Source organism: Oncorhynchus gorbuscha, unplaced genomic scaffold, assembly GCF_021184085.1.
Source record: "Oncorhynchus gorbuscha isolate QuinsamMale2020 ecotype Even-year unplaced genomic scaffold, OgorEven_v1.0 Un_scaffold_576, whole genome shotgun sequence".
NCBI lineage: Eukaryota > Metazoa > Chordata > Actinopteri > Salmoniformes > Salmonidae > Oncorhynchus > Oncorhynchus gorbuscha.
The window spans coordinates 445,413-459,413 of NW_025745411.1; the positions used below are offsets into that span (position 1 = coordinate 445,413).

The window sequence follows — 14,001 nt, forward strand, 5'->3', positions numbered from 1 at the left end:
ACGTATGGGTGGTCCCGGGGATCGAACCCACTACCCTGGCGTTACAAGCGCCATGCTCTACCAACTGAGCTACAGAAGGACCATAGTAGTAACCCTGTGCATCAAAATGTATTTGTCCTTGAAGTAGCAGAAGGTTTTTGGTCTTCTCTGGTATCCAGAAGGTTTTTGGTCTTCTCTGGTATCCAGAAGGTTATTGGTCTTCTCTGGTATCCAGAAGGTTTTTGGTCTTCTCTGGTATCCAGAAGGTTTTTGGTCTTCTCTGGTATCCAGAAGGTTTTTGGTCTTCTCTGGTATCCAGAAGGTTTTTGGTCTTCTCTGGTATCCAGAAGGTTTTTGGTCTTCTCTGGTATCCAGAAGGTTTTTGGTCTTCTCTGGTATCGTTGGCATCTTTTCCAGTCTGCTCCCCCTCTCCTTCCTAGAAGGGCTAAAAGAATGAGTCAGATGTTATTTTTAGAACGACATGTTCTTTCAGAGCCTCAACATGTCAGGGCATGTTATGAAGCCTTATAACCTCCGATAAATGTTATTAATCCTTACATAAACTTCAAATTAGTACAAATGGAACGACAAAGGCCATTTTAAACACACATTTGGATTTAGCCTGAATGTCTTAAAAATATTAAAGTTTTACGATTTAAAGTCAAGTTATCCACTTGCTTCAATGAAGGGGATTATGATTATAGAATTTTGTAAAGTAATCGACATTGGGATTAGATTTAGTTGATGTGTCTCTGACGACTGGAAATAATTCCGTAATACTAAATAATGTTACATGATGCCGTCTCATCAGCCTCACGGCACGTCTCTCACCGGCTTCATCGACTTTGCAAATGAGCAGGATAGGCTAACGTTGAAGAGTTATAAATAGCCACGTAACCACTCAGTTCCAGTTTACACTGAACGGGGAAGCTGTGTCTCAAATGGCATCCTATTCCCTTTCTAGGGTACTACTTCCCCACGGGGCTCTTGTCAAAGGTAGTGCACTATATGGGGAGTAGGGTGGCATTAGGGTACTACTTCCCCACGGGGCTCTTGTCAAAGGTAGTGCACTATATGGGGAGTAGGGTGGCATTAGGGTACTACTTCCCCACGGGGCTCTTGTCAAAGGTAGTGCACTATATAGGGAGTAGGGTGGCATTTGGGACGTAGTTCCCCACGGGGCTCTTGTCAAAGGTAGTGCACTATATAGGGTGTAGGGTGGCATTTGGGACGCAGTTCCCCACGGGGCTCTTGTCAAAGGTAGTGCACTATATAGGGAGTAGCAGTTCCCCACGGGGCTCTTGTCAAAGGTAGTGCACTATATAGGGAGTAGGGTGGCATTTGGGACGCAGCCTGAAGTTCTGTGCCACCACAGATATGTGCTTGTTATTTTGGCTCATGTGTTTTTTGTTGGCCTCTAGGGGTTGGATGTGTCCACACTACTACACTGAGCCACAATGGCAGGCCTGTGAACCTAGAGAGGCTGAGCAGACAGCAGAACACTGAGGCCACTCTCTGAGACCCAGGGAACTGCCTGTACCTTGTAGCACATTACCCCACCTAGATTTGTCTCGTCCCCACACCAACTCCCATCGCAGGTTCGTAATTCACTAGACGCCAAACATAAGAAAACAGACTGAAACAGGGAAGGAATAACTGAACTTGTCCAGTAAGAAACGCTTAGTTTTGGATTATCTGTTGCGAAACGTTTAGCTACAGTGTGCACTAATGATTAACGACCCAACTCTTATTCCAGACCTGTATGATATCATGTTGACTAACTTGTAAAGGGCAAGCCCATGTGTAACTCTGTGTTGTTGTATTGGGTCGAATTGCTTTGCTTTATCTTGGCCAGGTCGCAGTTGTAAATGAGACCTTGTTCTCAACTAGCCTACCTGGTTAAATAAAGGTGTTCTCAACTAGCCTCCCTGGTTAAATAAAGGTGTTCTCAACTAGCCTCCCTGGTTATATTAAAGGTGAAATAAAAAAATAAAAAAATAACACATCTGTATGTACTGTACTCGTTTCTCAGGATTGTCCCAGCAGCAATCAGAATGTTCAACAAAGAATGTGATTTAGTACTTTTTCCATGAAACAATCTGTAATTAGAAAGTATTTGAGATGTGCATTATTCACTTCAGCAAACTTTGACATAAATAGGTTGTGAGCAGCACTATGAAAACAGAGTCCTTTCTTTTCTCTATGACCACAATGAGTGGTAGCCCTACCTAACCTCCATTCATACAGCTGTCAATGGGCCTCTCAATGTTCTGTGGCAGGTTCAGGTAACTTCCCAAAGCTTCCTAAATGAGACAAAAACGATCAATAAAATACAATTTATTGAAGATCACAGTATGAAAAAAAATAAGAATCATTCAATAATGCAAAAGTATCTTCATCATTTGGACATTGTTTAGAGCAAGTTGTCCTCTCTTTAATCGTACCGGCAAAAATACTGGAATATAAGACAGCATCTTGAGTAATGCAAAAACTATGTTAATACTAGGCTTGCTGAGCTCCCACATCTTCCAATACAGTATACATTCCACTTCTTTAACAGTGTATTAGTGTTCCCTGCCAGAACTATCTCCCTTTATCTCACTGTTTGGCCAGTTCCCCTTTCACTCAACAATCACATTCCAACTATAGAATTCTAGTTCCATGATTCCAACCTCTAGTTCTATGATTCCAACCTCTAGTTCTATGATTCCAACCTCTAGTTCTATGATTCCAACCTGGCCCTTCCCCCAAACAGTCCTAGGGAACCAGTGAGTTGTCGAGCAACCAATGAGGGTAGCAGCCTCTATGGATTGGCACTCCGGTGGGCCTATCATGGCCTTTGGACCAGCTTGCTTTTGCCCTCCTCCTGCTCTGCCAGCTTGAAGTGGGTGTAGGAGAGGATGCCAGTGAGGGTACAGAGGATGCCCAGGCCCTGGTTTAGAGACAGGGGGTCCTGGAAGAGAACATAGCCCCCCAACAGGGTGATGCAGAACTTGAAGTGGCCAAACATGTTGTAGCTGTAGGAGTTCACCGTTAAGGGCAAATAAAAAAAAGGAGCACACAGTGAACCTGTAATATTGACCCCAGAGTTATACTAGTTGTCATATCATATCTCTGCCTCCTTATCAACAATATTGGAGGAGAAGGTCAAAGGTCCCTCCACTCTGACCTTATTCTCCAATGAGTTTTGAGTCGGAGAGACGATGTGAGGAATCGACAGACAGATTAATTGACATTTTGAGACAGTCCTATTGGTTGACCCTTGACCTCCAGCCAGAACAAAAGGATACGTGACAGCAGAGGTGTTCCCTATGATCCAGTAGATTGACAGGTTGACTAGGAAGGCTATGAGGCCAGATAGCATCACCATGGCCTGAAGGGAGAGATACAACATGTTAGCATCACCCTGGTCTGAAGGTAACAACAGCACAGAAGCATGTTAGCATCACCATGGCCTGAAGGTAACAGTAGCACAGTAGCATGTTAGCATCACCATGGCCTGAAGGTAACAACAGCACAGTAGCATCTTAGCATCACCCTGGCCTGAAGGTAACAACAGCACAGTAGCATGTTAGCATCACTATGGCCTGAAGGTAACAGTAGCACAGTAGCATGTTAGCATCACCATGGCCTGAAGGTAACAACAGCACAGTAGCATGTTAGCATCACCATGGCCTGAAGGTAACAGTAGAATGTTAGCATCACCATGGCCTGAAGGTAACAGTAGCATGTTAGCATCACCATGGCCTGAAGGTAACAACAGCACAGTAGCATGTTAGCATCACCATGGCCTGAAGGTAACAACAGCACAGTAGCATGTTAGCATCACCATGGCCTGAAGGTAACAACAGCACAGTAGAATGTTAGCATCACCATGGCCTGAAGGTAACAGTAGCATGTTAGCATCACCATGGCCTGAAGGTAACAGTAGCATGTTAGCATCACCATGGCCTGAAGGTAACAACAGCACAGTAGCATGTTAGCATCACCGTGGCATGAAGGTAACAACAGCACAGTAGCATGTTAGCATCACCATGGCCTGAAGGTAACAGCAGCATAGTAGCATGTTAGCATCACCATGGCCTGAAGGTAACAACAGCACAGTAGCATGTTAGCATCACCATGGCCTGAAGGTAACAGTAGCATGTTAGCATCACCATGGCCTGAAGGTAACAGTAGCATGTTAGCATCACCATGGTCTGAAGGTAACAGTAGCATGTTAGCATCACCATGGCCTGAAGGTAACAGTAGCATGTTAGCATCACCATGGCCTGAAGGTAACAGTAGCATGTTAGCATCACCATGGCCTGAAGGTAACAGTAGCATGTTAGCATCACCATGGCCTGAAGGTAACAGTAGCATGTTAGCATCACCATGGTCTGAAGGTAACAGTAGCATGTTAGCTATCTCCAGGGGATGGAAGTGGAGGCTTGTCGACCTTCGGGGTCAAAACAACGGTGTTGACCGAGTGGCAGGTTTGGTTGCTGGGCAGACGACAGGCCACACACAGCTGAACATGCTTTGACATGTTCGTAGAGGACTAGTGCTTGTGTGTCCTCAGTGACTCATCTCATCTGAGTAAATCCATCACAGGATGTAGTCTCTCACTCATTCTGAAGACAAACTTAATCTCTCTCTCTCTGTCTCTGTGTCTCTCAATTTCAATTCAATTCAATTCAAGGGCTTTATTGGCATGGGAAACATGTGTTAACATTGCCAAAGCAAGTGAGGTAGACAACATACAAAGTGAATATATAAGGTGAAAAACAACAAAAATGAACAGTAAACATTACACATACAGAAGTTTCTCTCTCTGTCTCTCTCTCTCTCTCTGTCTCTCTCCCTCTCTGTCTCTCTCTCTCTGTCTCTCTCTCTGTCTCTCTCTCTCTGTCTCTCCCCCCCCTCTCTGTTCTCTGTCTCTCTCTCTCTGTCTCTCTCTCTCCCCCCCCTCTCTGTGTCTTACCAGTGCTGGGAAGGACCAGGGTCCGAAGATGCCCCCTCCCCAGAGAGAGGTTCGAAGAAGGGCACGAGGGAGAGGAGGAAGGCAGAGGACATGGGGGCCTGGTAGTAGAGTAGCTGCATGGAGTTAACCTGGAGCTCATGCTGTTTCACACCTACCCACTGAGAGGGGAGTGGGGGGGGAGAGAGAGAGGGAGGTGGGGGAGAGAGAGGGAGGGATGTGGGTGGAGAGAGGGAGGGATGTGGGTGGGTGGGAGAGAGGGAGGTGGGGGGAGAGAGAGGGAGGTGGTGGGGGAGAGGGAGGTGGGGGGAGAGAGGGAGGGATGTGGGTGGGGGGAGAGGGACGTGGGGGGGGGGGACGTGGGGGGGAGAGGGGGGGTGGGGGAGGGAGGGGGGGGGGAGAGAGGGAGGGGGGGGGGAGAGGGAGGTGGGGGGGAGAGGGAGGGATGGGGGGAGAGGGAGGGATGTGGGTGGGGGGGGAGGGAGGGATGTGGGGGGGAGGAGAGAGGGAGGGATGTGGGGGGAGGAGAGAGGGAGGGATGTGGGGGGAGGAGTGAGGGAGGGATGTGGGGGGGTGTGGGAGGGAGGGATGTGGGGGGGTGGGGGAGGAGGGGGGGTGGGGGGGGAGAGGGGGGAGATGTATCATCAATGAATTATGAGGCCTGTGATAATAGTACAATACACCTTGATAATAGAAGGTTTAAATAAGACAAGAAAGTCCACTAACGTGTTCTAGTCTGCCCGCATCCCAACTAGCACCCTATTCCCTTTCAAGTGCACTACTTTTGACCAGGACTCATAGGGAATAGGGTGCCATTTGGAAGACAGCCGGTTCAACCATAGACTGTAGTGTTCACCAGGTCCAAGTGCACTTCAAAGCATCACTACTTACCACCTGATAGAGGGAGGTGACGAACACCCCTAGTGTGGCAAAGACCATCCCCAGGAGGTTGAATCTCACATCATAGTAGGAGTTGAGGATCACACCTAACGTTATGGGACACACATCACCTAACACCTAGTAGACAGACACACATCACCTAACGTTATGGGTACCTAGTAGACAGACACACAGGAACACACATCACCTAACGTTATGGGTACCTAGTAGACAGACATACATCACCTAACGTTATGGGTACCTAGTAGACAGACACATCACCTAACGTTATGGGCACCTAGTAGACAGACACACATCACCTAACGTTATGGGCACCTAGTAGACAGACACACAGGAACACACATCACCTAACGTTATGGGTACCTAGTAGACAGACACACATCACCTAACGTTATGGGCACCTAGTAGACAGACACACAGGAACACACATCACCTAACGTTATGGGTACCTAGTAGACAGACACACATCACCTAACGTTATGGGTACCTAGTAGACAGACACACATCACCTAACGTTATGGGCACCTAGTAGACAGACACACATCACCTAACGTTATGGGCACCTAGTAGACAGACACACAGGAACACACATCACCTAACGTTATGGGTACCTAGTAGACAGACACACATCACCTAACGTTATGGGCACCTAGTAGACAGACACACATCACCTAACGTTATGGGCACCTAGTAGACAGACACACATCACCTAACGTTATGAGTAGACAGACACACATCACCTAACGTTATGGGCACCTAGTAGACAGACACACATCACCTAACGTTATGGGCACCTAGTAGACAGACACACAGGAACACACATCACCTAACGTTATGGGTACCTAGTAGACAGACACACATCACCTAACGTTATGGGCACCTAGTAGACAGACACACATCACCTAACGTTATGGGCACCTAGTAGACAGACACACATCACCTAACGTTATGGGTACCTAGTAGACAGACACACATCACCTAACGTTATGGGCACCTAGTAGACAGACACACATCACCTAACGTTATGGGCACCTAGTAGACAGACACACATCACCTAACGTTATGGGTACCTAGTAGACAGACACACATCACCTAACGTTATGGGTACCTAGTAGACAGACACACATCACCTAACGTTATGGGTACCTAGTAGACAGACACACATCACCTAACGTTATGGGTACCTAGTAGACAGACACACATCACCTAACGTTATGGGCACCTAGTAGACAGACACACAGGAACACACATCACCTAACGTTATGGGTACCTAGTAGACAGACACACATCACCTAACGTTATGGGCACCTAGTAGACAGACACACATCACCTAACGTTATGGGCACCTAGTAGACAGACACACAGGAACACAGCAGGTAAATAGTGTTACTGTAACCATAAAAATACATTCTTAATTACAATGACGGCCTACCCCGGCCAAACCTGGACGACGCTGGGCCAATTGTGCGCCACCCTATGGGACTCTCAATCAAGGCCGGATGTGATACAGACACACAGGAACACAGGATTCTGGATTTGAACCAGGGACTGTAGTGATGCCTCTTGCACTGAGACGCAGTACCTTAAGACCGCTGTGCCATTCGGGAGCCCTGGTTTGAAAGGGGTACTTCAGGATTTAGTCAATGATGCCCTTTATCTACTTCCCCAGAGTCAGATGAACTAGTGGACACCATAGTTATGTCTAATGCGTGCAGTTTGAAGGAAGTTGCTAACATAATGACTAGAAGTCTATGGATATCTGCTAGCATGCTAGTAGATGTAATGACTAGAAGTCTATGGATATCTGCTAGCATGCTAGTAGGTGTAATGACTAGAAGTCTATGGATATCTGCTAGCATGCTAGTAGATGTAATGACTAGAAGTCTATGGATATCTGCTAGCATGCTAGTAGGTGTAATGACTAGAAGTCTATGGATATCTGCTAGCATGCTAGTAGATGTAATGACTAGAAGTCTATGGATATCTGCTAGCATGCTAGTAGGTGTAATGACTAGAAGTCTATGGATATCTGCTAGCATGCTAGTAGATGTAATGACTAGTAGGTGTAAAAGAAGTCTATGGATATCTGCTAGCATGCTAGTAGGTGTAATGACTAGAAGTCTATGGATATCTGCTAGCATGCTAGTTATATAATATTAATATTGCCAATTTCACATACAATGATGTCAAATTTGGTTTATTCCAAGATGATAATGAATTCAATTTCCGGGTCAATAATTGTATTGTATTATTGAAATTCTTTATACACAAATGCAGATTTTTGAAAGCTACTATACCTTATTTTTTGAAAGAGAGCTTTCTTTTTTATTTTGCAATCATTAAGATGAGTTTTTTTTAAAGCATGCCCTAAAACTCACTACTACAATTGAAGCATACATGATATGCATCATTTAATGTATATAAGACCTGTTTGTAAAAGTTTATTTTTCTTAAAACGTGTGTGCTTGGTTGTGTATAATTCAACTTCCGTTATGTTTGTACAATTAGAAAAGTATTTTATATAACAAAAAGTGAATTCTCAATAAATGCCAATCTGCCATTCTGCATGGAATTCTAGATACCTACCAAAGTCAACTTGATCTTGGTGGAGAATGTCTTCTTGTAGTACATTGTCTGTATGACAATGATCACAGGAGTTGTCATCGCTTTGGCCAGCTGGTAAGTACCGATGGTGTTGTTTTGTAAAGACAGATTGGTGAAAGCCACGAAGCCACAGAAACTTAGAGCGAGCCAGATAATTTTGGTGGGTTGGAGACTCTTTGGCGCAAATATGTCCATCTTCTGGCATACCCATAGTCCAAGCCATGTCACAACGAAATGAATCAGAGTTAGAGTCATGTTTGGAAAGCCATAGTGAACATAGATCCATTTGTTGATGAAAACGATGCATATGGATGATAGCAAATTGGCCAATAATCCAATGACGAGACGGCTGTTCGAGAAAAGGTCTGACAGTCGGTTAGCCATGGTCGTCTTGAGAACTGTCCTGTAAAATCTACATACAAGGTTTCAGTAGTACTGTATAGTATGAAGCTAGGTAACTAATGTAAACCAAAAAAAAATGTCTACCCTCTGCCACACATCAGGAAAAGTTGCGGGGGTCTCTCCAGGCTTCGACACTACCGACTGATCGGGCATACATCCCCTTTCGTAAAAATGTACAGGGCCTATACAGTGACATTACATTCTAGAGTATTTCAGTCCTGCATGTACAGTTAGCGTTGTACAACTTTCATACCATCGCATGTGGATCATACAGGGGAAAAAAAAGAGCCTGGTTGCAAAACTTAACGGAAGCAGTGACGTCATAATGCGACCTTTACTTCCGTGTTCTGCGAAGAGAACCCACCACGTCACAGTGGCCTACAGCGCCCACACATGGACACTTTGTTAAGTCGCGAAGGCGATAACCTAAAACCATCACCTCTCGACCTAGACAAGGTGTTGTCTCAAACCTTCCTTAATACTCTTCTAGATTCAGATACTGTATATGCATCCTGTCTGTGCATGGCCCAAAGACATGATTCAGATACTGTATATGCATCCTGTCTGTGCATGGCCCAAAGACATGATTCAGATACTGTATATGCATCCTGTCTGTGCATGGCCCAAAGACATGATTCAGATACTGTATATGCATCCTGTCTGTGCATGGCCCAAAGACATGATTCAGATACTGTATATGCATCCTGTCTGTGCATGGCCCAAAGACATGATTCAGATATCCTGTCTGTATGGCCCAAAGACATGCATCCTGCATCTGTGCATGGCCCAAAGACATGATTCAGATACTGTATATGCATCCTGTCTGTGCATGGCCCAAAGACATTCAAACAACATTTCAGACATGATTCAGATACTGTATATGCATCCTGTCTGTGCATAAGACATGATTCAATACAGAAAATCATTCACTGTTCTTAAATTTGGCAAAAAAAAAAAAAAAAAACACAAAGAAAAATGTCCAGGTGTATTTATGGTTGGATATGCATCCTGTCTAGACCCTTATCCAATAAGAAAGACATGATTCATCTTCTGAAGGAACTTCCTCAGCTCCTCCTTGAGAACACCTGAAAGAGAGGGAGAGACAGAGAACATAGTTAGCAAAAAGAAGAGGAGGATGGGAAAGTAGACGAGGGAAAGAGAAGAAAGCAACACAGTGACAGGGAGAGATACTGTAAGATTGTGTTGAGCTACAATGATTGAAGTGCTTTCTACACCTGTATTCTTGCTGTTTGGGGTTTTTAGGCTGGGGGGTTTCAGTACAGCACTTTGTGACATCAGCTGATGTATGAAGGGCTTTATAAATACATTTGATTGAAGTCAAGTATCCAGATCGTAGCAGCCGAAGGAAAGAAGACAGAAGAGGATCCCTCAGGCCAGGTCAGACCCCAGACCAGACCAGACCAGACCAGAACCCAGACCAGAGCCCAGACCAGAGCCCAGACCAGAGCCCAACCAGACCCCAGACCAGAGCCCAGAAGACCAGAGCCCAGGTCAGACCCCAGACCAGAGCCCAGACCAGAGCCCAGACCAGAGCCCAGACCAGAGCCCAGACCAGAGCCCAGACCAGAGCCCAGACCAGAGCCCAGACCAGAGCCCAGACCAGAGCCCAGACCAGAGCCCAGGCCAGAGCCCAGGTCAGAGCCCAGGTCAGACCCCAGGTCAGACCATGGAAATATAATTTCTAAACTATAGTACAGACCTCGTAAGGCGGTGTTGGTCTGAGGCGATGATATCAGCCAGTCTGAGACTCTCCTGGTGACGTTGTGTTCTCTGCAGTACTGTCTGCAACAGGAAGGACATCATGGGCAGACAGAGACGATGTAAGCAGCACCATCTGGTGGCCTCTCTCTGGGTCCTCCTCCGTGTCCTGGAATAAAACGACAGTGGTAGATGTAACCTGTACCTAGAAAGAACACAGTAGTACTGGAGACAGAGAGCTGTAATACAGGCCGACATGCTAACCTAGCGCTGAGCCCCTCCATTAATAGACAGACCTCTGACATGCTAACCTAGCGCTGAGCCCTCCATTAATAGACAGACCTCTGACATGCTAACCTAGCGCTGAGCCCCTCATACCACCATTAATAGACAGACCTCTCTGACATGCTAACCTAGCGCTGAGCCCCTCCATTAATAGACAGACCTCTCTGACATGAAGGGCTTTAAATATAATTTCTAAACTATGCTAACCCAGCACTGAGCCCTCCATTAATAGACAGACCTCTGACATGCTAACCTAGTGCTGAGCCCCTCCATTAATAGACAGACCTCTCTGACATGCTAACCTAGCTGAGCCCCTGACCCCCTCATACCACCATTTAGACAGATATAGACAGACCTCTCTGACATGCTAACCTAGCGCTGAGCCCTCCATTAATAGACAGACCTCTGACATGCTAACCTAGTGCTGAGCCCCTCCATTAATAGACAGACCTCTCTGACATGCTAACCTAGCGCTGAGCCCCTCCATTAATAGACAGACCTCTCTGACATGCTAACCTAGCGCTGAGCCCCTCCATTAATAGACAGACCTCTCTGACATGCTAACCTAGCGCTGAGCCCCTCCATTAATAGAGAGACCTCTGACATGCTAACCTGGCGCTGAGCCCCTCCATTAATAGACAGACCTCTTTGACATGCTAACCTAGCGCTGAGCCCCTCCATTAATAGACAGACCTCTCTGACATGCTAACCTAGCGCTGAGCCCTCCATTAATAGACAGACCTCTGACATGCTAACCTAGTGCTGAGCCCCTCCATTAATAGACAGACCTCTCTGACATGCTAACCTAGCGCTGAGCCCCTCCATTAATAGACAGACCTCTCTGACATGCTAACCTAGCGCTGAGCCCCTCCATTAATAGACAGACCTCTCTGACATGCTAACCTAGCGCTGAGCCCCTCATACCACCAACTGGCAATTACCACCATTAATAGACAGATATACAGACAGACCTCGCTGACATGCTAACCTAGCGCTGAGCCCTCCATTAATAGACAGACCTCTGACATGCTAACCTAGTGCTGAGCCCCTCCATTAATAGACAGACCTCTGACATGCTAACCTAGCGCTGAGCCCCTCCATTAATAGACAGACCTCTCTGACATGCTAACCTAGCGCTGAGCCCCTCCATTAATAGACAGACCTCTCTGACATGCTAACCTAGCGCTGAGCCCCTCCATTAATAGAGAGACCTCTGACATGCTAACCTGGCGCTGAGCCCCTCCATTAATAGACAGACCTCTTTGACATGCTAACCTAGTGCTGAGCCCCTCCATTAATAGACAGACCTCTCTGACATGCTAACCTAGCGCTGAGCCCCTCCATTAATAGAGAGACCTCTGACATGCTAACCTGGCGCTGAGCCCCTCCATTAATAGACAGACCTCTCTGACATGCTAACCTAGCGCTGAGCCCCTCCATTAATAGACAGACCTCTCTGACATGCTAACCTAGCGCTGAGCCCCTCCATTAATAGACAGACCTCTCTGACATGCTAACCTGGCGCTGAGCCCCTCCATTAATAGACAGACCTCTGACATGCTAACCTAGCGCTGAGCCCCTCCATTAATAGACAGACCTCTGACATGCTAACCTAGCGCTGAGCCCCTCCATTAATAGACAGACCTCTCTGACATGCTAACCTAGCGCTGAGCCCCTCCATTAATAGACAGACCTCTCTGACATGCTAACCTAGCGCTGAGCCCCTCCATTAATAGACAGACCTCTCTGACATGCTGAGCCCCTCCATTAATAGACAGACCTCTCTGACATGCTAACCTAGCGCTGAGCCCCTCCATTAATAGACAGACCTCTCTGACATGCTAACCTGGCGCTGAGCCCCTCCATTAATAGACAGACCTCTCTGACATGCTAACCTAGCGCTGAGCCCCTCCATTAATAGACAGACCTCTCTGACATGCTAACCTAGCGCTGAGCCCCTCCATTAATAGACAGACCTCTCTGGCGTCGACCATCCAGCCCCCGTCCACAAACAGCAGGACGTTGTAGATCCTCTCCTTCACGTCTTCAGTCAGAGCCTCCAGACGGCCGGTCCAGCTGTCATGTTCCAGCTACAGGAGAATAAGGTCACACTTTACACATCTTTCATTTTTTACGCTATTACTATCATTACGCTAAATAATACTATTGTTGGCATTAGCGTTCTTTATCTGATCCAGGAACAGCTACACTAAAACAAAATTAAACTCCTCACCAGTTCACCCATAACACAGAGACTGATCTAGGATCAGAGTGTACTGTATACCTGGTACCCGATCCCCTACATAGTAAACTCAATTTGACCTGGGCCTCCTATAGAGTGCGCAACCATGTCCCTAAAGTGCACTATATAGGGAATAGGGTGTATTGAGTAACCCTATAGTGCACTATATAGGGAATAGGGTGTATTGGGTAACCCTATAGTGCACCATATAGGGAATAGGGAGTATTGGGTAACCCTATAGAGTACTATATAGGTGGGTTGGGTACCTGGTACTCGTTCTCCTTCATCTCGTAGGCCACCTTCTCGGTGAACTTGGCCTGAGCCGGCAGACTGGGCTTCTGAGGGGGGGAGTTCATGTGATGGAACCACTCATTAAACGCCTCATGAGCTTCCTGTGGAGGGGGAGGGAAGACACACACACACACACACACACACACACACACACACACACACACACACACACACACACACACACACACACACACCACTTATAACAACTACAGGAGACTTCTCTAGAAACATTCAATAAACAGTCCAGGAGACTCCTCTAGAAACACAATAAACAGTCCAATCACACGCTGCGAGAGCTTGTCCTCCGCCTCACCAGGTAAGCGCGGACGCACAGGTGTTCCCTGATGGCGTTCTCATCCTCCGCGGGAAGGGGCGTGTCCAGGCCTAGCTCCTCCCACTGACGGTAGATCTCCCTCATGGAGTCCTCGGGGACCTTACCAAACACCACCTTCGCTGCATGGTGTTTCTTACAGGCTGGAGGAGATGACAGAGAGGAGAGAGAGAACAATGGATCAATAACATGGTTGATGTGTTAGTAGTATGAGGAGAACAATAGGATCAATAACATGGTTGATGTGTTAGTAGTATGAGGAGAACAATAGGATCAATAACATGGTTG

The 14,001-nt window shown here is 46.6% G+C and overlaps 2 protein-coding genes across 2 annotated transcripts in view; both read right to left on the reverse strand.

Moving 5' to 3' along the window:
* LOC124018745 (nuclear pore complex protein Nup107-like) overlaps positions 1–14,001 on the reverse strand; it is a 230,538-nt gene that overhangs the window by 195,817 nt on the left and 20,720 nt on the right. The window lies entirely within an intron of this gene.
* On the reverse strand, positions 2,301–9,577 carry LOC124018756 (solute carrier family 35 member E3-like). Its single transcript, XM_046334109.1, is given in 7 exon segments — positions 2,301–2,996; positions 3,270–3,352; positions 4,943–4,980; positions 4,983–5,100; positions 5,831–5,925; positions 7,170–7,185; positions 8,426–9,577. Coding segments are annotated over 7 exon segments (939 nt in total). The 5' UTR covers positions 8,828–9,577; the 3' UTR covers positions 2,301–2,809.